Raw genomic sequence first — 23,789 nt, forward strand, 5'->3', positions numbered from 1 at the left:
GCACTGATTAATTGGAACACACAATTGGTTTGTTGAGCTCATTAAGCCTTGAACTTCATAGACAAGTGCATCCAATCATGAGAACAGGTATTTAAGGTAGCCAATTACAAGTTGTTGTTCTCTTTGACTCTCCTCTGAAGCGTGGCAACATGGGGACCTCAAAACAACTCTCAAATGACCTGAAAACAAAGATTATTCAACATTATGGTTTAGGGAAAGCTACAAAAAACTATCGCAGAGATTTAAGCTGTCAGTGTCCACTGTGAGGAACATAGTGAGGAAATGGAAGACCACAGGCACAGTTCTTGTTAAGGCCAGAAGTGGCAGGCCAAGTAAAATATCAGAGAGAACAGTCAATATACCAGAGAATGGTGAGAACAGTCAAAAACAGCCCACAGACCACCTCCAAAGACCTACAACATCAACTTGCTGCAGATGGTTTCACTGTGCATCGTTCAACAATTCAGCGCACTTTGCACAAGGAGAAGCTGTATGGTAGAGTGATGCGGAAGAAGCCTTTTCTGCACACACGCCACAAACAGTCGCTTGAGGTATGCAAACCCACATTTGGACAAGCCAGCTTCATTTTGGAATAAGGTGCTGTGGACTGATTAAACAAAGATTGAGTTATTTGGTCATAACAAGGGGCGTTGTGCATGGCGGCAAAAGAACACAGCGTTCCAAGAAAAACACTTGCTACCCACAGTAAAACTTGGTGGAGATTCCATAATGCTGTGGGGCTGTGTAGCCAGTGCCGGTACTGGGAATCTTGTTAAAGTTGAGGGTTGCATGGATTCCACTCAATATCAACAGATTCTTGAGAATAATGTTGAAGAATCAGTCACAAAGTTGAAGTTATGCCGGGGCTGGATATCTCAACAGGACAACGACCCAGGACAACGACCCAAAACACTGCTCAAAATCTACCCGGGCATTTATGCAGAGGAACAAGTACCATGTTCTGGAATGGCCATCCCAGTCCCCAGACCTGAATATCATTGAGAATCTGTGGGATGATTTGAAGCGGCCTGTCCATGCTCGGCAACCATAAAACCTAACTGAACTGCAGATGTTTCGTAAGGAGGAATGGTCCAAAATATCTTCATCCAGACACTCATTAGAGGCTATCGGAAGTGTCTAGAGGCTGTTATTTTAGCAAAAGGAGGCTCTACTAAATATTGATGTGATTTTTCAGTTGGGATGCCCAAATTTATGCACCTGTCTTATTTAATTTTTATGCAAATTGCAAATTCTCTTCATCCAATAAATCTAATTTCACTACTGAAATATTACTGTGTCCATCAGTTAATTGATAGATCAAAATGAAACACACAATTATTTATAAAAGAAAATCATGGAAATTGTCAGGGGTGCGACAGTATTTCATACGACAGTATTTGATACATCAGAAAAGCAGAACTTAATATTTGGTACAGAAACCTTTGTTTGCAATTACAGAGATCATACGTTTCCTGTAGTTCTTGACCTTGCTGTCTCCATCTACAATAGATATTTACAACATTAACAATGTCTTGTCATGAAAATATGTTGAATGTTGCAACTATGTACACATGTGGAAAAGTATTAGGTGCTATCCTGCTCTGTTAGGTCAAGTGATTTTTACTAAACTAAAGTGATTGTTATTAAACTGGAATGATTGTGATTAAACATGAGCACTTGCTGTTCTGCTCAAGTCCAAGGATCCTTGAGATCTGTGGCTAACGGTTTCTACAGATGCTGTGGAGCAGCCCTATCCACCACCTAAACAACAGTGTGTAGAGAGCAACTAGTTGAAACCAGCTTGAACAGGACAAATGTTCTGATGATTTCTGAGTTTCTGTGTAAAAGACCTGGACCCAATCTTATGGATATTTAGAGGTTTCATTGGTCTTGTTTTAGTGTGGCTCTCTGCTTAAATTACAATAGTTATTTAATAAATAACTATCGTGCAAAGAGAATTGGGTATCTGTATTACCTGCCTTGAAGTTCCTCCTGGTGAACCTTAACTTACACCACAATCTTCACTGTATTTCTGATCAATTTGATGTTATTTTAATGGACAAAAGAAAAAATAATATTTTGAAAACAAGGACGTTTCAAAGTGACTGTGAGAAAGAATGTGTTTTCCTGATAATATAGGTGTATTTTAGTTCCATTATCTTGTTAAAGAACACAATACAGAGGAATGTTAATTTGCTAAAATCTGTTATTGGAGGGGCCCCAGACAACCTGATTAGTGTGTGTGTGGACCCAGGAACAAGAGGGTACACTATACCAGGCCCTATAAGATAAGGATATAAAATACACTTATATGATTGGAAGGCAAACAGATAGTGGAGGGGATGAGCTGAAGGTTTGGTCTGATATGAATATACTGTTTAAGACAGACATTTGGGAAAGCACAAGGAGACAGATGGAAAGAAGGGCTGAACATCTAGGAAATACATTTTATTTTGTGAATAAACAACAAAGGACGCTTCTCCCCCTGACTTGGGTTCATTGTTACTTTACAAAAGAGTCAGAATCTGACAGTAACCCTGATTCTTTAAACAGTAGTGTATATGAATGAATGATTGTGTATTATAAATGTGTTTAGTGCAAATTTGATAGCTTTCTTACATCTTTAGAAAATGGTCACAGAATCATTTATCAGGAGGAATTTGGCCTAGAAGGGTTTAGTTTTTGCTGTCATTTCAAGAGAAACATAAACCTACAAAAAGTGTCTCTTTGAACTGTTGTTTCTCTTAATTATCAAGGTCTGAAGATGTTTCTGATTTATACTGTGTTACTCGTGGTGAAGCTGGAGTTGCGGTAGGCCTGCAGGTGGTGGTTGTGATGTGGTTTTGGTGGGGGTCAGATGTAGTCACAGCAGACAGTAGACAGGCTGTAGTGGCTTTAGATGAGCAGTGCAGCAAGAGATAGGGTTGAAGTTTTGAAGGTGGGATGAGGCCAAAAGGTGGTACGAGGACCTCAGTAATTAACTAGGGAAGAAAGGAAATCTTCCTCAACAGAATTCCCCGGTCATTCAAGATGTCCCTCCAAGTTCATTATGGTGAAAGGCCGAACCCGGTTGTGGTCTAGTTCACCCCCATTTCACTGCTGGCTCCTGATATTTGATAGAAAAACCGTAAAACAAGTCAACTTCCAATTGCAAAGTTATTGGTAACTGTGTTAAGAGTAAAACAACATCAATAACTATGCAAATCACCTACATTTTAATATTTCATACTTTCATAATGTTCGCAGACCTCAAAAATTGGAGAAACACTCTCTGACAGCATGCTTTTCCATCAACTTATGTTTCTTTTAATGTTCAAAACACTTCAAATGATATTGGCCAGATGTATTAGCTCCATAGTGATGGCTTGAATTATATTAAATGTAATAATGTTCACAGACCTCAAAAATCAAAAGAAACACTATCTGACAAGTCTTGTATCAGACAGTGTTTCACATCTATGAACATTTGATAATGCTAAATCCCTCCTAAAAACTTCATCTTGGAGATAAATGCTTCTGTGACCACTTTTATATGAAAGCTATACAAATTGTACTAGACACATTTTTAAAACATAGTATATTAAAAGACTATTGAGAATTACTATTATAACTTCTTTAGAAAATAATAGAAATAGTCCTGTTTCACTATGACCAACCTTCAAAAAATATTAATTGGGAAATTGCACATCTAGTGGTAGAAACCGGTACTGTGCCACAGTGTTCACACTGCACCTTAAGTTTTGTTTATTATTCTAAAACTAGATCAACAGTAATGTGGTTATATAGTTCTTGCAAAAGGTGTATGGTTAATGTGTCATACATTGTGGACTGGATAATTTTACGGAAAGGAATAATTCAATAATAAAACACATAAACAACCCTATTCATATGAAGTATGCAACAAACTGCTTGTTGAATCAAGTCTTGTCTGATTTAATAGGAGTCACTCCAGGGGGTTGCCCCCCTTCCCCAGGACACTAAATGACTATTATAAAGACAGATGGGCTGTATACTTACAGAACAAAGAACAGACACAAGGCTATCCTCAGGTCAAACCAAGATCGCTTTAACAGATTAACAGAGATCTGTTAATTACTTGCTCATTGACCCAGGTCACTACAAGATCGCTTTTACAAATGTGAACCATTAACAAAGGCCTGTTCATTATTTTCATATATATTTTCAAATATCAAATTTATGTTTCCACAAAATAAACCCAGTGACATGTATTTGTGATAAACTTATGTCATTGAAAAAGTGAAATTAGAAAATAATCTCATAACAGTGAAATTGTTTTTTAATGAGGCTTTGAAAAACACAAAGAGGAGTTCAATAAAAGAACTCCCAACTATGTCAGAAAGAAAGAGGATGAGACCAACCACACAGCTGACTGAAGCATACAGAACTGTTAAAGAGTAGTTTGGTGGCCAGAGCAACCTGTAGATTAAATAATTCCACATGCACTGCCATTGATAATGATTTAGAAACTAGTAGATCCACCGTGGGCTGATCATCGACTGAATTACTTAACAGTGGCCCTAAAGTGCGGAGAACATTGTTGGCATCCACCAACTTTCCTTGTTCCATTTTGACCAGGTGTCCCAGAGCTTTGTGTAAGTGAGGGTCTGTTGCAAGGTGGCATATCCATTATCCAAAGTTACAGTACATGTTACATAAATGGTGTGGAGAGAGAGTCAAGTGCTGTGGTCAATAAGATGATCTTAATTAACACACAAAGACCCAAACAGTGTTCAGTAATTCAGTTGGATCATCCATCAATCAACAGGGCACCAGTAAATAAGGGTCTTTTAAGTTGAACCTATTATAAAATGTGCGTTTATAATATACCGATCTTGCAAAGAAAATGATCATAGGATTCCGAAAACATTGGGAAAAATGTAAACTTTCTCCCGCAGTCTCTTTCACGAGCTCCAATCAGATTTTATGATACTAGTTATATCAGTAACTATCGGTTACTATTGGTTACAATTCTTGGTGTTTCTGCTTCCATGATGCGCGCGCATCGCCCTCTTGAGGTAACGTTTGTAAACACAGTAAATGGTCTATGTAAACAATGCAAAATATGTGCTGCCTCTTTAAGGAAGGTTGAGATTCCAGTTTCACTGGTGTAGATCCAATCCAAGATGGAATCCGCACTGAACAACTACACTGAGCTTTAAAAACTTCAGTGGAATAACGAAAGGAAAACAACGATACGGTCTAGACACTCACCTTTATTATAAGCACAGCAATCGAAGGACACTTGGAATGGTGAAGACAGAACTATGAATCTTCTGGTAATGACACCACATTTCTAGTAGTTGACTGAATACACGTCTGCTTGCTAACGCGTTAGGCCAATGTAACCTGGCTGTCTCCTACTTTCCATGATATTCACGGATGACGGATAGTACTAGTAGTTGATGTAGTGACATGATAACAGAAAAGCTATTCTTGTATCCAGTGATGACATGTGCCAGCTAATGGCAACAGAAAGCGATCGAACTGTCTAGCCAGCGGTGTTGGCTTGTTCATAGCCCAGCTAATTTCTTTAAATTAGCCTCATAGCTAGCTAACGAGGAAACAAGGGGTAGGATGAACTAGCAATCTAGCTAGCCAGTTAACGTACTTGGCTAAACAGTAAATTTGCTAGCTATTATTAAAACACTGCCCTGGGAGTTGAATTGCTATAATCCCAATTGAACCAAGCCAATAATGCCACATCGGCTTAGTAGTAGTTACATATGGCTACTGAAAACTTCTACAGTAACTGTACTAGTACTGTACTTAAAACTTAGAAATCTTAACTAGTCGTCATAGCATAATGGATGATAGCTAGCTACAGTACAGTGATTTTTTTTCCCTAATACAAAACTAAGCTAACGAGCTGATCAGATAGCTACTTCTAGCTATATATATTAGCAAACCAATTAATTTTTTATTAGCAAAACTATGTCACCTGGCATGCTACCTAGCTGGTTATACAAGTGTAGGTAGTACTGTATTCATTAGCAAGCAAGCAAGTTTATAAAGCACAATTCATACATCAAAGCAATTCGATGTGCTTTACAAAAAAATATATGAAAGTACAATAACATAAATGAAAACATCAAAACAAATACATCATAATAATAAAAAAATACAATAAGAAAACGTATAATGATTAAAAATGGGATAAAAACATAGGAAGCTATAAGGCTAAATAGTGTGGTTAAGTTTAAGTGCTCAGTCATAGGCACGTGAGACGTGAAGTATTTTTAACCTGGATTTAAAAATTGATACATTTGGGGCACATCTAAGATCCTCTGGTAGTTTATTCCAGTTGTGTACAGCATAAGTGCTAAACGCAGCTTCTCTGTTTAGTTTGGACTCTGGGCTCTACTAGCTGACCTGTGTTCATGGATCTATATATTCTTCAAACATATCAGAAATGTATTCAGGTCCTAAACCATTCAGAGATTTATAAACTAAAAGCATCACTTTGAAATCTATTCTGTGACTGACAATGCAAAGATTTAAGAACCGGAGTGATGTGCTCTGTTCTCTTGGTCCTGGTTAACATTCTAACAGCTGCATTCTGAATGAGTTGCAGTTATTTTACAGTCTGTTTCGGGAGTCCAGTTAAGAATGTAATGTTAACAGTAATGTTAGTTTAGCTTTGGCGGCATGTGTTGTGCCTGTACAAACGCAGCCAGCTGCACAATTGCTTAACATTCACCATAGTAGCAAAGTATAATTAAGCGGTACTGCAAATTTTAATACGTACTGTAGATAGTTGGAATTTCCTCAACACAGTGCAAAATACAACAAAGCCAGCTAGCAAGCCGATGCCTAATAGGTCATACATTTATAATACATTCAAATAAATATTGCCATCGATATAATATACCAACTGAAGGACTCTGAGAGCACGAGGAGGTAGAGTAAATCAAATCAAATGATTAGGCTTGAATGCCAAATTCCACATCTGGCAAAAACAAGGTACCGCCCGTGACCTGGATAATATCATCCCTACAGGCAAATCATTACATTTGTAAAAAATAATTGTTTAAAACAATGGATTTAAACACATTTCATTCATAGTCTGACTGTTTACAGTTGTTTGAATAGGATATCCATTATACTTTAGATTTCTAGTGCCTAACTGATAACCACACTTCCCCTTTGCTTCTCTTCTGTAGAATGTGAAGGCGTGAGCCCTTCCCACAACCAGTCCAGCATGGACAGCTTTTTTAAGGCTGCCGTATGTGACCTGGACAAGCTGCTGGATGACTTTGAGCTCAATACAGGTGCGACTCCAATCATTTCAGTACTTGGAAAAGGGAGACAGTTGGAAGGGAGTTCTGAAATGTTTTTTGTTGTTGTTGTTTGTTTTTTTTAAACTACATGAACTAGTTGCTTTGTTCTTTCTGACTTCTAATGCTCTGTGTGAGTCATACCTGATTATGGATTATTTCTCCTTCCCTACCTAGCAGATGACCACGACTGCAGATTAGTCTCTTTGCCTCCTCCCACATATCCTGGCCACTCTCTGGGCCCCCAGGGGTTCCCTCTGGAAGCCTCCACGGTTTCAGGTCCACGCTCTCTCCCTGACCTCAACTCCTTGCACTATGGCAATGCGCCCAGTTGCCCTGACCGCCCAGGTCCTGGGGAGCGCGAGGCCTCGGGACGTCCCCTCACCGGGGTTGACCTGCTGTCCTCTGTGGACGGCCGGGTGGAAGCTAAGAGCTCCGCACCCCCTTGCCCTGACCGGGCGCTGAAGCCTGTGTGCGACCTGGTTAGCGACACGGGCTTGGCCCACCTCCTCCGGGCCAACAGCCACGATGCCTTCAGCGAGTTAGACGATGTGGAGAGGCAGCTGGAGGAGGAGGAGCTGCTGGTGGACTTCAGCAGCCCGGTGGTGGTTCTTCCCAGGGAAGCAGTACTAGGTCTGGGTCCCGGCCTTGGGAGGACTGAGGGGAGGGAGTCTCTGCCCGGGTTCGGGGAGGGAACGCTGGGGCTGGACTCGGATGGTTACTCGGACTCTTTCAGCCTACTTGATGTGATTCTGCCCGCTGCTGCCGAGAGGGGCTGTGAGCAAGCGGGTGCCCCCCCACTGAGGAACTCTGAGTCTGGAGAGACGGAGGGCGAAGAAGACAGGGACAAGGCTGTCAAAGAGGTGGCTGATGTCAACCAACGCCTGGAGGCCTCACCAGACCGCCGGGACCAGCCTGCGGTGCTACCTGTCGAAATGGATGCCCAGACAGAGGACGTTTCCTCGTGTGATGTCGTCGCTGAGTCTGGGGTTGAAGGTCAGGGGTCTCCGGATCTGTCTGAGCTGACTGAGACAGAGCAATCGGGGGACTGTGCTGGAAAGGAACCCAACTTTGACCACTGCTGTGGTGGCGTGCCCCCGAGCCCCTCGGCCCTGTCCGCGTGTGAGTCCCTGGGAGAGGCCCCCGGGGAAGGGTCCCAGGAGAATGCTGAGGCAGTCCCAGCTGATACTGTAGAGGCTGAATTCCTATCTGTCTCTGAGGTCCAGGAGGAAGTCACTCTACCAGAGACCCCTGGGACCGTGGTTGGGGCCCCGTTGCACCACCCTGACCCGCCACCCGACACGGAGGGCCCGGAGACAGACAGCCTGTCGTTCAGCCTGGCTGTCTCTGCTCCCCCCTCCTCTAAACAGCCACCAGAGGTCAGCCTTTCCCCTATGGAGGACTTGAGGGCCCCAAAGGCTCTTGCGTCTCCCACTTCAGGGCCCAGCCCAAGCCCGGTAGACCCACATGAGTTTGGCTTTGAGTACCTGCCGGAGAGCGACCAGGCCAGTCTGCTGGTGACGGATGAGGAGCTGGACGCGTTTCTCCGGGGTGAGACTCTGGATCAGGAGCACCAGGAGGTCCCTCGCTGTGGGAGGCCCTCGGAGAACCTCCAGGACGAGGGCTTCTCCGAGCTCAACGGGGACCTGGAGGAGCGGCTGGTGGAGGAGGAGCTACGGAGCTACAGCCGGAGCCAGGGGGAGGGGCTGGAGAGGGGGGCGGGGCTAGCCTCCCCGGAAAGCGACAGGACCATGTCTGCAGAGGGGAGTGTGAGCCCAGCTCCCTCAACGCCGTCCCAGGACCCCCCCAGCCCAGGCCGTGACCTCCCACCACCCTACTACGGAGGGGCCCGGCCCAAACGGCTGCTCTGCCAGACCGCCAGAGCCCCTCCGGCAACAGGGGACCACCAGGGACCCAGTAGCCCCGCAGGCAGCACGGACGCCGGCGAGGATATGGATCAGAGTCCCTCCCCTCCCAGCCCCAACCCTGCAGAGGACCCATCCAGCCCAGCTGTGCCCTGCCCAAGTTACACCCCAGCGGAGTGCTACGAGGGCAGCAGATATGACGAGCTGTCCGAGCCTCCGCCCTACCCTGGCGAGCCCCCCGGAGAAGGGAGCGGGTCTCCGGAAGGTCGGCTGGGGGACGATGAGGATGGGCTGGGGAGCAAACAGCCCCCCTGGGTGCCGGATTCAGAGGCGCCCAACTGTATGAACTGCTGGCAGAAGTTCACGTTCACCAGGAGAAGGCACCACTGCCGGGCTTGTGGGAAGGTACACGGCCAAATCTGCCCGTTTCTTCTACCCTTTCTCTCTCTTTAACGAATCGTTGATTTTAGTGATACTAAGTGTGAATATGTACTAGGGACGCACCGATCTGCTTTTTTCAGGCTGGTAGTGATTGCCGGTAGTTTTTCACCCCCGGCCGATTATATTTTTGTTAGTTTTTTCTTCTTTTTTTTTTGGCGAGGGGGTAAACACATTGAGAACATTGGGCCTATTCTTTTGACAAAATAAGCCTCTTGTTGTCTCATTCATAGCCTGCAGGGAACTCAAAAGAAAAATGACATTGTGGCTATTTCTAATGCACCACAGTTGCCCAAAACGGAATCGAAAGAATTCAAATGTAAATACGCGTGTATACGAGTACAGTGTGGAGCTAGCATTGATTTATCTACTGACTCTTATCCAACCTGTTGTCCTCCGAGCCTTGGCCCGCTCCCTCTGTACAGAGCTCGTTAACAGAGCACCACTGAGACGCTCGCTTCCATGCGGCACACTATATCACTCTGTTGTTTAAACCCTGAATGCCGGTTGGCTGAAAGCTCTGCTATTCCAGACCATAAACAATGGGTATGCCAGAAAATGGCACACTGTCATAACATTCCAATTGCCTAGGTCCCAAAAATGTAATAACCAATGGACACCTCAGTGGATTGGCTAATATGATATGACTGAGGGCCATATCTATCTCCAAGACCCTCGCTGTGAGATAGTAGCCACATACAAGACCCCCTCGTGCTAAAAAATATCAATACCATCCTCCCCTTCTGCTATATATAGCTAGCTAGCTCAGAACAATAGCTATGAGTCAGCAGTAATGCCTCCAGTTTCTCTATGATTTTCCTCTGGGACTCTGGGACTCCTGGGTGAATGCCAGAGCTGAGGGTTTTAAAGTCCAGGGCTTAAAGCAGCATTACATAGGACTCCCAGAGGCTTAGTCTCTATAGGCTGCTTACTGGACCCTATCAGGATATATAAAAGCAATGTACATAACAGCCATCTTTTCATTCGTATGGCTAAATCCTGCACAGTCCAATGTATTGATTTTCTTGCACTGTACTTCCTTAGCTAGGCCAAGATGTGTGTGTGTTTGGGGGGGGGGGTGAGGGGGGTGTCACACAGGTCAGAGGGCGTGAACCCAGGTTTATGTAGGTGTTCATTGTGGAGTTCTGGGTTTGTAGTCTCATAGTGCATTGTTGGTCTCCTGTCTGACGGTTGTCTTCCCACCTTGGTAACAGGTGTACTGTGCTGTGTGCTGCAACAGGAGGTGCAAGCTCAAGTACCTGGACAAGGAGGCCCGGGTGTGTGTCCTCTGTTTCGAGGCCATACACAGAGGTAACACCCACGTCTCTGTGGTTCTATCTATTGACCATGCACACCAATGTACGAAGGTGATGTGCGTGCTTGTGCGTGCTTGTGCGTGCTTGTGCGTGCTTGTGCGTGTGTGCGCGTGCATGTGTGTGTGTGAGTGCGTGCGTGAATGCGTGCGACACTTGGAGACTCCAGGCATTAGGTCTCAGCTGACTGCCCTGTCTGAAGAGGAACATGTTGTCTGGCTCGTGTTCTCAGAAGGACATGAATGAAGCCTCAGATGTAGAACACAGAGTGTCTGTTACTAGGCTGTAATAGACCATGGCCCTGCTTAGCCCCCGAGGACTTACAGACCCAGTTTATATTCTCAATACTTTAAGGTGACTTGGAAAGAAGGTTGGAGAAGGTTCCTAATCTGTGTCAATTTGCAGTGCCTGCTTGAAGCGAAGGCGTTTCTTGTTTGTGAGTGCTGCTGTCCTCTGGTCTAGCCTCTGTCCCCATAAGGCTCTGGCCAGGACCGCTGCCCTGGCAGATGTTGCCATGGGTTTAGGGTTGAGACCTAAGGCTGTCTGGGGCAGCACATGACTGATGGACACAGTTATGTTAGTGGTGCTTATTCTTCTCTGTCACAATGTAGACTAACAACTGTCTTGTAGTTGACTGAATGAGTCACTAGCGGTCCAGTCCTTGTTTCCCTCTTCGGAGTTTCCTCAATTCTTTTTCAAAGCTTTTTTGTAGGGGTAGGCCCCTACCTCTGTCAGATTTGCTTTCCCTGGAATTGAGGAAGCAAGGATTCTGTGAATACTTTTGTGTTTGCTGGTGCGTGTTTGTTTCGTGTGTGCATCTGCATGGATGTTGGACATCCCCCCCCCCCCCCTGTGTTCCTCCCTTCTCCCCTGGTCAACAGCTCTACCTTTCCCAGTGTGACTGAGCTTTAAATGGAAAACCGCAGACTAGAACATAGTAGATGTATGGCTTTACATTGTTGTTGGTGCCTGGTGGTAAATCAAGTGGAGAATCCTTTTAGTTCTATGCATCCTGTTTCTATGGTTCTGCGTTTCTGGTCAGGTGACGAAGGACTTTCGCCGCCTCAGACACACAGCCGAGTTGAGAGTCAGAACAATGTCACTGGTGCGGAGAGGTGGAGGAAGAGAGAGAAATGAACGAATGAACAGATTGAGGAAGGGCGATGGAGACGGGGAAAATGGAGCAGGGGAAGGAAAAAGAGATGGAGGAAAGGATGGAGGGGGGTTTTAGAAAGTGAGAGAGACAGATCATCAGAAAGGATGGAGCAGGGTATACGAAGAGCACGAGTCTGAAGTAGAGAGAGAACCAGAGGTAGATGGAGGGAGTGTGAGTGAGGAACCGAAAGGAGGGGGGCGTTATGGCTGGGAGTCGGGACGTAGTTTGTCCTTGACTGTGTGGGACAGAAGCCACCTGACGCAGTGAGCTTGTGATACGCAGGCTTTACTATCTTTGTGGGGACGAGAAAACCAATTCCCCCTGTTCCTTAACTCTAATCTTAATCTGTAACCTAACCTCCATAACCTAACCTTTATACCTAATCTTTATCTAGCCCTAAACCTAACCCATGTTGACTTAACCTAAAATAACCCACATTTTAACACTTAGCCCAATTGAACAGTTGTTTTCCTAAAATTAACGTTGAAGACGAAAATCCTAGAGGGGTCGGGCAAACACCTGGTGGGGGACTATTTGCCCCGAATTACTGTTTTTTGTGGGACTTCTGGTCCCCACATGAAAAATTAGACCTGGATCACACACACACATACACACACATACACACACGGTACCCAGTCCAGGGACATGCTGGTGGGACTATTCCTGGCACTGTGTTTGTGGGAGAGAGCCAGCGTCAGAAGGAGATGCAGGGGGGCAGGCCGATTTGTTTGGGACTGAGGGCTAAAGTGATGCGATGCTCCTTCTTTCCCTCCCTCCCTTCTGCTTTCCCTCCCTCCTTTCCTCTCTCCCTCCCTCTATCCATTGCTGCCATCAGTATGGGGAACAGCCCATGCGGTTCACAGTAGACACCCCTGCCTGTCTGGAGTGTGCCGTTTACAGAGCTAGTCTATTCGATCTAATGTAGTACGCTAACACCGCTAGCTCCGTCTCACACATCCCATTTACGTTCCGCTAACAGGGCTTGTGCCAGGACAGCTACGTTAAGTAGGCTAGGGTGATCAAGGGGACCTAACCAGTTTGGAGGAGTGAAGACAAGGCTGAGGTAAGATCAGTCAGACTTTTAATCTGTAAACGGAAGGAGGAGAGGTCTTGTGTTCTAGCGGGTTACGGGTGTCTCTTTAACGACCTGGTTCTTGGTTTGTTGTTCTGGTGTACAGCGTGGAGGAACTGTGATGTCATGTACACACATCATGCCACACACACTTTATTTCTGTAGATCGGGCCCGGTCTGTGCCCAGCTTAGTGGAGGGTGCTGGGCTTTTTATGCCCTGTCATTCTCTCCTCTGAGATCAAGGTGGAACTGTTAATTTCTCCCACTTTCCATCGACCTCTCTCTCGTTTTTATTCATGGTTGTCGCGGGTCGTGCTCTTCTATTGACACCCAGTTTGTGTTCCTCAGTGTATGTTCCACTATGTGTTTATAATTTTGGGTTGCGTTCCAGTGTGTTCCTCAGTGTATGTTCCGCTATGTGTTTATAATTTAGGGTTGCGTTCCAGCGTGTTCCTCAGTGTATGTTCCGCTATGTGTTTATAATTTAGGGTTGCGTTCCAGTGTGTTCCTCAGTGTATGTTCCGCTATGTGTTTATAATTTAGGGTTGCGTTCCAGTGTGTTCCTCAGTCTGTTCCTCAGTGTATGTTCCACTATGTGTTTATAATTTAGGGTTGCGTTCCAGTGTGTTCCTCAGTGTATGTTCCGCTATGTGTTTCTAATTTAGGGTTGCGTTCCAGTGTGTTCCTCAGTGTATGTTCCGCTATGTGTTTATAATTTAGGGTTGCGTTCCAGTGTGTTCCTCAGTGTGTTCCTCAGTGTATGTTCCACTATGTGTTTATAATTTAGGGTTGCGTTCCAGTGTGTTCCTCAGTGTATGTTCCGCTATGTGTTTATAATTTAGGGTTGCGTTCCAGTGTGTGCCAGGGTGCGTTTTGTTCAGGTAGAAAGCCTGTGTCCGATTGGGCCAGTCAAACCGGGTCCATAAAGATATGATGTTTAATCAGTATAATGCACACGAGCCCCGTCGGCTTCCCTCCCTCTTCTCTTTCTCTCTGAGAGTGGCTAGTGCAGGAGGAGCCGTTGGGTGCCTTCATCGCTATCATAATATTATGCTGGGCCTCCGTCTGTTCACAATACCAGTCCCTGTAGATTCTGGCGTGTCTGGCTGTCAGAGGTGTTGTGACGGTTGCAGCGTTCCGTTTCTACAGCCTGTGTGTAAGAAACGTATTTCTATTATTGAATATTGACTGATATTCAATACAGCATTGTTCCTTTGCTTCAGCTCAGGGCACGCATGTCCAGAACTATGCGTATAGATAATAATGTCCAGACGGGTGTTTTAAAGATAATGTCCAGACGGGTGTTTTAAAGATAATGTCCAGACGGGTGTTTTAAAGATAATGTCCAGACGGGTGTTTTAAAGATAATGTCCAGACGGGTGTTTTAAAGATAATGTCCAGACGGGTGTTTTAAAGATAATGTCCAGATCAGCGTATTAAAGATAATATTCAGATCATTATACGCTCTATCTAGCTTCCTCACCTGTCTGTGTTTATGTTCCATGTTGTATTCCAACCCCCCAACCCTCCCCCCAGCCCAGGCATTGGAGCGTATGATGAGTCCAACAGGCCCGAGCCCCAACCCTAACATTCCGTCAGAGTACTGCAGCACCATCCCTCCCCTGCAGCAGGCCAGGGCTGCAGGCACCCTCAACTCTCCTCCACCCACCGTCATGGTGCCCGTCTCAGTGCTCAGAACCCCCAGCAGTGACGGTACACTCCCCTACGGGCCGCTGTAGAGTATGACAGTAACGGTACACTCCCCTACGGGCCGCTGTAGAGTATGACAGTGACGGTACACTCCCCTACGGGCCGCTGTAGAGTATGACAGTGACGGTACACTCCCCTACGGGCCGCTGTAGAGTAAGACAGTGACGGTACACTCCCCTATGGGCCGCTGTAGAGTATGACAGTGACGGTACACTCCCCTACGGGCCGCTGTAGAGTATGACAGTGACGGTACACTCCCCTACGGGCCGCTGTAGAGTATGACAGTGACGGTACACTCCCCTACGGGCCGCTGTAGAGTATGACAGTGACGGTACACTCCCCTACGGGCCGCTGTAGAGTATGACAGTGACGGTACACTCCCCTACGGGCCGCTGTAGAGTAAGACAGTGACGGTACACTCCCCTATGGGCCGCTGTAGAGTATGACAGTGACGGTACACTCCCCTACGGGCCGCTGTAGAGTATGACAGTGACGGTACACTCCCCTACGGGCCGCTGTAGAGTATGACAGTGACGGTACACTCCCCTACGGGCCGCTGTAGAGTATGACAGTGACGGTACACTCCCCTACGGGCCGCTGTAGAGTATGACAGTGACGGTACACTCCCCTACGGGCCGCTGTAGAGTATGACAGTGACGGTACACTCCCCTACGGGCCGCTGTAGAGTATGACAGTGACGGTACACTCCCCTACGGGCCGCTGTAGAGTAAGACAGTGACGGTACACTCCCCTATGGGCCGCTGTAGAGTATGACAGTGACGGTACACTCCCCTACGGGCCGCTGTAGAGTATGACAGTGACGGTACACTCCCCTACGGGCCGCTGTAGAGTATGACAGTGACGGTACACTCCCCTACGGGCCGCTGTAGAGTATGACAGTGACGGTACACTCCCCTACGGGCCGCTGTAGAGTATGACAGTGACGGTACACTCCCCTACGGGCCGCTGTAGAGTATGACAGTGACGGTACACTCCCCTACGGGCCGCTGTAGAGTATGACAGTGACGGTACACTCCCCTACGGGCCGCTGTAGAGTATGACAGTGACGGTACACTCCCCTACGGGCCGCTGTAGAGTATGACAGTGACGGTACACTCCCCTACGGGCCGCTGTAGAGTATGACAGTGACGGTACACTCCCCTACGGGCCGCTGTAGAGCAATGTTTCCCAATCCTGGTCCCAGGGACCCAAAAGAGTGCATGTTTTTGTTTTTGCCCAAGCACTCACCCACCTGATTCAAACGTTGCCCCACCAGTTAAACAACCTGTCATCAAGTCTTTCATTTCTGTCAGGTGTGTGAGTGCCTGGGCAAAAACACAAACGTGCACCCCTTTGGGTCCCGGGGACCAGGATTGTGAAACACTGCTGTAGAGTATCAAAGTGGAAATTCATGCACATCCTATTGCTGTTTATGGGAAAGCTTAGCCAGCCTCAGTTTAGCTGCAGTGTTGTTGTATTAATTTAGGATTCTAAAGAAGCCCTGAAACAGGGAATGACAGTGTGTCCCTGTGTGGTGGATGTGTCAGGTTGTCCTCGTGAGCAGAAGCGTGTCTGGTTTGCAGATGGCATCCTGCCCAATGGGGAGGTAGCCGACACCACCCGGCTGTCTGTGACCGGCAGGAGGAGCTCTCAGGAGTCCAGCCCTGTCACACCTGACCCACCTACGGTAAGGAGTGCCCACACTGACTGGACAGACAGACACACCTACTGGACACACACACACACACACACACACACTGACTGGCCAGTTAATAAGTCAGTTAATGTCTAGTGATCTGTCAGTCAGTTCATGTCTAGTTATCCCTACATATCCTACAGGCTGGAGTGTCCCCTGGCTCTGTGGTGCCCTCTGAGGGTAGTGGTTTGGCCCCTGAGGCCACAGCAGAGGTGGAGGTGGTGCGACCCCCCGTGTCTGGGCCCTGGGACTACAGCCTTCTGTGTGGAGTGGGGGGCTGCGTGGAGAGGAGTCCCAGTCTATTGCCTGAGGATGCCGAGGGTCTTCCGCCTCTGCTTATCACCACCGACGACGAGGAGGGAGGAGGGGGAGGTCTATTAGTGGAGGAGCGCCCTGCCCCCTGCCAGATCCTGTTCCTATTGGAGGAGGGTGGCCCACGCCCTTTGACCTTTGTCCTCAACGCTAACCTGCTGGTCAACGTCAAACAGGTCACCTGTGAGTAGAACACCCATTTACATGGGGGTCGTCTCAGTAGGCTGTAGGGAATTCTTCTCCTTGCCTCCTTTGTCTGCATTGACCTGAAGGCAGGTCTTGGGGAGACTATATAGTTGATGCTTAATCAGGATTAGCTTTCACATGTCCAACTATTTTCATTTTTTCCTAAAAAATTTAGTTTGGAGAAGCATCCTGTAGGCTCATTCTCAATCCAGCGTTCTTCCTTTGTATTCTTCCTCTGTCCTCATCGGGTGATGACGGCACGAGTTCTGCAGACAATGTCCTCACCATGTGTGTCCTCTCCCACAGACTGCGGTCGGAGGTGCTGGTGTTTTGGCTCCAGTGGTCTCCAGACTGTGGGACAGAGAGAGCTAGTGTTTGTGCTGGAGTGTCTGCCTGAGGAGAAAGCTCTTCCCAAAGACCTGTTCACACTCTACCTCTCCATCTACCAGGATGCACAGAGGGGTACACACACAGTCTTACACACACACACACACACACACACACTCACACAGGGCGCCCAGGCAAAATGCTGACCTCTCTGCCTCCTCCCCCAGGGAAGTATGTGGAGGAGCTGGGCAACGTGCCGTTTACAGGCAGTTTCCTGGGCAGCAATGAACACGGTGGGATGCTGTTCTTTTCCCCCACCTTCCAGCCCTTAGAGGGCCTCTGTCTGCCCCCACAGCCCTTCCTCTGTGGCCTCCTCATCCAGAGGCTAGAGGTGCCCTGGGCCAAGGTCTTCCCCCTCCGCCTGCTGCTACGGCTGGGCGCAGAACACAATGGTGAGCCCCTACAGTTACTAGCCTCCAGTGGTCATCAGTGCTTGCTCAGTAGTGTTGAACTCAGGCCAAGACCTAGAGGCAGTTTCTGTTGTGGGCCTGTTGGCTACTGAGATCACGGCTACTTTGGCAGCACTTAAGTATAATGCTACCGTAACATTATTTTGACATGGTAATACTGGAATTGTTTTTTTTCTTCTTCATGTTTTCAAACAGAGGTTAGGCCTGTTTCTAATGACCTTTGGCCCTAAGATGTGTTCTGTTGTGTTTCAGTGTACCCCAGCACACTGGTCAGTGTCCGCTTCCGGGAGTCTGTGTTCCGAGAGACGGGTCACACCATCATGAACCTCCTGGCTGTTAGTACACACACACACACACACACACACACACTAACGAGATACTATAAAATACTTGAGATTTGCTGGTGTATTTTAAATTTGATGAACAGAACTTTAAGCTAACTTGAAATGGAAGCGAGGCCGTAACAGTAGGGGCGATTTTCTCCCTCATGCTCTGTGATGCCTGGGCTGTGTGCTGTGCAGAGCTCCAGAGTTCAGCCAGAGGACAGACGACAGAAATGACTTACACAGAGCTTGATCAGCTCCCCTGTGGGTGTGACATTGCAGTGGTGATCTTCCCTGACAGTCCTTGACTTCAGAGAGAGAGGGGAGGGTGTCAAACACCACTGCTTTGACTTAGTTCATCTTCTGCGGTCTGTTATGAAAACTCCAGCGTGTGTTGTTTTTCATGATGATGATGATGATGATGTCACCCAGGACCTGAGGAACTACCAGTACAGTCTGGCCGCTGTAGAGGGCCTCAGGATCCACATGGAGATGGGCCAGAGCTACATTGACATTCCCAAGAGCAGCTTCACAGAGGTAACACAGTCACAGGACAAAGACATTTTCCTGTCTGGCTCAGATGACCAGTAGCGTTAGTACCACTGGTCAATGAGCCAGACCCCCTTAATTTGCACCTTTAGGCCAAATTAATGTCTCTGAGATTTAAAAAAAGATAAGTTCATTTCTCTACAGTTGACAAATGTGATAGAAATGCAGCAATTTTTCCCCAACGCTAGTTGACCTGAAGAACTGTCTGTATGAGGAGTTTGGGACCTGGACAGGATTCAGATGTCCCAGAGTTAAACCTCGTTCAGTCTGCTTCACACCAGACACTGGGAGAAGAATGGTGGATAACAGTGAATGAATGGGCACATGGAAAACTCCAGTTGCAGCATTTCTGTTGTACATTTTCCAAATGTGGAGACATGACACATGAACATGCCAAAGCTTATGATTTGCCTCAGAGTTAGCTTTGCGAAAAACGTGTATGTGTGTGTTGTTTAGATGCTGAAGGTGGTGAATGCGTCCAACGAACATGTGATAAGTGTGGCCGCCGGCTTCAGTTTGGAGGCAGACTCTCACCTGGTCTGTTTTCAGAATGATGAGGGCAACTACCAGACCCAGGCCAACAGTCAGTCTGGCAAGACGCGGACCGGTCAGTACCCACCCAGACTGTCACCTTGAGGAAGGAGGGCTTGTTTCCATTTGGGCACACTGCAGAACAATTTATCAAAGCTTTTTGCCACACGATGCAGTTTTCTGCACCTGTAGACTTTAGAATCTTTACACGTAGTCCCTCACACTGCTAATCCAACCAGGAAGTCACACTCACTCCGCTAACAACCTTAGTTCTTGCAGGCGCCCAACCTGCCTGAGGGAGGCGCTAGAGCGTGGCGAGGCACGGAAACCCCTGCCAAAATGCCCCCTCTACCCTGGGCGATGCTGGCCAATTTCCACCGCCCATGGGATGGAGGATTGCACGTCGGCCAGGCTCGAAACGAGACCGGTGGACGCCACAGTAACCGACGTGTTGTCATTCCACAGTGACAGGCGCCAGCTTTGTGGTGTTCAATGGCGCTCTGAAGGCCTCGTCAGGCTTCATCGCCAAGTCGAGCATTGTGGAGGATGGCCTGATGGTGCAGATCCCCCCGGAGACCATGGAGGCCCTGCGGAGCGCCCTGAGGGGACAGACCGACTTCCACATCCCCTGTGGCAAGGCCGACGGAGGGGAGCTGCGGGACAATGTGACGGTTCGCTGGGTGGACTGGAGCGCCCCTGTCAACTCTGGGTAAGGGATGCGACGTGCACACACCTACATCTCCTGTGCGCGCGTTCAGCGGAGTGACGCGCGTGTTTCTCTGCTAGTGTGACCAGTGGCGTGGACGGGAAGCCTCTCGAGGGGGTCCACAGTGTGAGAATGCAGCAAGACACAGTGTTCGAGTCGGATGGACGCTCCATCAGGTGTACTGAGGTGGGACGCAAGCCCAAGCCTGAACACACACACACACACACACACACACAAACGCACAGAGTTTGGTTCACCTTGTAATCACAGCGTTAGTCACACTTGTCTGTTCGCCGGCTCCAGGTGTTCCACACGCTGAAGTCTCCAGACATGGCGCTGTCTGCCGTGCTGCCGTCCTGCCGTGTGTTTCAGAGGGAGATGGCCATGGCCAGCTGTGGAGCTCTGACCCCTCACCTCTCGGTCCTCTCAGCCAGCGGCATCAACTCCCTCGCCCTCCGCGTCTCCACACACACAGACATGGTAAAACACCTCTAAGAGCCGAGCCGTTCGCCATGATATGGACCAGACTGTGTCCCCAAATACCAGATGGATAATGTGGTTGTGGTGGTGGGGATAATGGGGTTGTGGTGGTGGTGGTGGTGATAATGTGGTGGTGGTGGTGACGATGTGCTGTAATGTAAATCACTAACCGTGTTTGTCACAGGTGGAGTACCAGGCGGGTTCGGGGGGCAGGCTCCTACCTCAGCGCTATATGAACGAGCTGGACAGCGCTCTAATCCCTGTCATTCATGGTGGCTCAGCCAGCGTCCCACAGACCGCCATGGATATGGAGTTCATCTTCTACATCACACACACCATCTAACACACGCACACACAGTTAGGGCTGGCACAGTAACTGTGACTGGAGACTCGCATTAAAATAAAATAAGTTAAACAGTTTTTATTATATTACTCTATGTTTCCCAAGGGAGAGCCAAGCATTAATGCGATTAAAGCAGTTACTGCAGTAACACGGGCTTCTAACAAGATTCATCTCTTCTGCGCCTTGCTGAAACAAGATGAGTGGTAGTAAAATAGCCCGCTCCTTAGCAGCCACATACAGGAATACATTGACTACCTGTATTACTCTGGTAACACATGCAGTCCAAACCACATGATTGAGAACATTTGCATATTTAAAATAATACTGATAATTGGCAGACCAATAACTTACCAAAAATGATTTGACGATCACAGCCCTATATATATATATATATATATATATATATATTAAAACACACATGCACATCAAAACACAGGCTCAGTTGCATAAAGAAAAACTCTTATGCACAGATGCAGCCTGGGTTTCTTTGCACAGAAAGAGGCTGGAGCTCTAAGGATGTTAACGGACACAAACAGCCAATAAGACATCACTTTTGACCTGGCTGAAGACAGACAGCCAAGAAGGCTTGGCGACTGAACTTACGGCCCAATGCCAGGACACTCCCACAGAATCTCTGCAAACCTCTTGGAGGCCCGAGGTTGTAGGCCAATATTCCTGGATGAGAAACTGGAACAGTGACATGACTTTCAGCCTGAGAAACGTCTCCAACGATGCTATAACCAACAAGACCAATCAATAAATACAAGTAACAAACAACAACCAAAAGAAAGAAGCCAAACTACCCTGAAACCCTGACTATTCTCGCTTTGCCTTCTCGGTTCCTTGCTGACGTCATCTGTCAGTCAGCCCTGGAGCACGTTGATGAATGTTTTCACCATACTCTGTCAACAAACCGCTTTTCTCTTTTAATCCTTTTAGAATGACCACATGATAAAAAAATAAATGTTTGAATGGTAATGATTCATAACTGCGTACCAAGCCTGAAAAGAGCAGCACAGGACACTAGAGATCTTTGTTTTTTGAGGATGTGTGCGCAAATATAGAAGATAGCCTATTGACAAATTTGAAGTAGCTTCCCGTAAGTCTGAGATGTCAATGACTTTTGGAACATCCTCCCTCTTCAACGGTAGAGTTCAGTGTCTTGTGTGCGGTGGGACCTGTGATTTCTCTGGCTGTGTGGGGAGATCTTTGGCACACTAACTGTCCGTATTGTCCAAATGTATAGATGTACGTGAGTATGTCACAAACTATAATGAGCTTTTTTTTTTTAAGCTTATAGTTCTATTTTTGGAACCGTTACATAAATGTAATCAAAGTTCATATTTTTGATAGGATGTTAACAAGCTAAGTCACTTTTGAAAGTGCAGTACAGATGAGGCCAGAATAGGGAGAAATATCAACTCACAGGAGTTCCCTTTAATCCCTCCGATATCAGCTGAAATGTTAAATACCACTTGGACTACTCCACCAAGTCAAACCAAATACTGATGCGAAATATGAAAAGCTGTATACAATGGGATTGATTAAATATGCAGAAGAACACTGTGTAAAGGTATTTGTGTAACTCCCCTACATATTTCTTCTGGGCTGACATTAGCCACTCTTGAAGGCCTTTACCCTGTTTGATGCATCATCCAAGAACAGAATCAAATGGTTCCCTTTTTTCGCAGTTAAAATGTATTAACATATTTGATCGCAAACTTCTGGACTCGATCCCATGCAATTTCAATCTTGCAGAGGTCTTTTGTTTTGTTAACCTACATTTAGACACGTGGAGAAAATGATAGACAATGTAGCTAATACTTAGTTGCACAGCTTTTTTTTTTTTTTACCAAGATAACTGCTAGCAAATGCTTTTTGGAGCCATCAATCAGCTTTTGCACCTTTCAATTAGCTATTTTGCTCACTTTTCATAAGCAAACTCCTCAAATTTTTCCAATACCCATTACCAACAACGAAGAGACAAAGATAAAAACTGTATTCCAAATCATCTTGATTATCAGCAGATTTCATAATTTATTACTCTCATTTAATAAATATCAGAGGCAGCAGAGGCAGCCCCTCGCTCAGCAATGTTGAAAATGCAATAAAAAGGTTTGGTGACCCATTTTGTTCTTCAAAATGTTTCCCATCACATTTCTGACAAAGTGCATGGGTGTCAATGTGGCCACATCTGTGTACTGGCTTGTATTTGACTCGATACGATGTTATTGATGGAGGTCAGTTGTAAAGTTAATTACATATGTTCATTGAGACAGTAGTGGCATTGATGCACTGTCGCTGACTGACCCCATGCTTGTTGCTCCCGCCAAATGAGCTGCGCTGTTCCAATGGGGTCGGAAGCTCCCGTGCTGGAAACACTAACGTGACACAGTCGAGGGCTTCTATTTTAAGCCCGAATTCAAATGAGAATAAAATGTACATTTTGTAATTGGCATCACAACAAGGACCTAGTTGAAGTGATGGTACAGCATTGAGCATTCGTATACGCCACTACTCTAGCCCTCATCCCTCCAGCCATACATACACACCACTGCACCTCTCTGCTCCTGTGTAGTATGCGGCAGTTTTGTATATTCTGTAGCTCATTTCAGACTACGTCAGCTGCCGTATACTTGCTAGAATATTACTTACAGCGCTGACAGTTGTCTTCTGTGACTCTGCACCCTCAGAACCATCTCCCGTTATAAGGACTTGTTGAAATGTCATACACATACAGAATTGGTGTGTTAACACTTGTGAGAAAGTGGTTGCGTCTCACTGTACTGTTTAATCCTCTTGTGGCAAAAATGTGGGTTTGGGTTGGGTAATACCTGCCCTTTAGGGGGCCTTTTGCCAGGCTCTATAAATAAATAAATATGTATAAAAGGAATGTCCTCTAAATTGACCTGCCTGGTAAAAATAAAAGTTTAATGAAAGAAATCAGATGCTAGTTCCTACTTGTGCTATGGGTGGATTGTGAATCACAATATTCGATGTGATTTTATTTGATATGC

The 23,789-nt window shown here is 46.6% G+C and overlaps 1 protein-coding gene across 4 annotated transcripts; it reads left to right on the plus strand.

Moving 5' to 3' along the window:
• Positions 1-5,036: 5,036 nt before the first annotated feature.
• Positions 5,037-23,715, plus strand: zfyve16 (zinc finger, FYVE domain containing 16). 4 transcript variants are annotated; one of them, XM_034296962.1, is made up of 16 exons: positions 5,049-5,297; positions 7,182-7,289; positions 7,473-9,565; positions 10,813-10,909; positions 14,676-14,852; positions 16,433-16,536; positions 16,689-17,040; positions 17,350-17,505; positions 17,598-17,822; positions 18,093-18,175; positions 18,596-18,700; positions 19,169-19,319; positions 19,709-19,952; positions 20,030-20,135; positions 20,253-20,429; positions 20,614-23,715. In XM_034296962.1, the coding sequence occupies exons 2-16, from the start codon at positions 7,220-7,222 to the stop codon at positions 20,770-20,772; spliced, it is 4,299 nt and encodes a 1,432-aa protein (XP_034152853.1). In that variant the 5' UTR covers positions 5,049-5,297; positions 7,182-7,219; the 3' UTR covers positions 20,773-23,715. The 4 variants fall into 4 exon arrangements, with proteins under 4 accessions (XP_034152854.1, XP_034152853.1, XP_034152851.1 ...); XM_034296960.1 differs by having other exon boundaries at positions 5,050-5,297; positions 16,397-16,536; XM_034296961.1 differs by having other exon boundaries at positions 5,051-5,297; positions 7,476-9,565; positions 16,397-16,536.
• Positions 23,716-23,789: the final 74 nt, after the last annotated feature.

The sequence above is a fragment of the Esox lucius genome, chromosome 14 (genome assembly GCF_011004845.1).
Source record: "Esox lucius isolate fEsoLuc1 chromosome 14, fEsoLuc1.pri, whole genome shotgun sequence".
Lineage (NCBI taxonomy): Eukaryota > Metazoa > Chordata > Actinopteri > Esociformes > Esocidae > Esox > Esox lucius.

Excerpts from the sequence above, each read along its gene's own strand:
- zfyve16 (XM_034296960.1), top strand. The coding sequence starts at position 7,220 with ATGGACAGCTTTTTTAAGGCTGCCGTATGTGACCTGGACAAGCTGCTG. Across the intron at positions 14,853-16,396 it reads CAGAACCCCCAGCAGTGACG|GTTGTCCTCGTGAGCAGAAG; the intron begins GTACACTCCCCT and ends TGGATGTGTCAG. Across the intron at positions 19,953-20,029 it reads AGCGCCCCTGTCAACTCTGG|TGTGACCAGTGGCGTGGACG; the intron begins GTAAGGGATGCG and ends TTTCTCTGCTAG.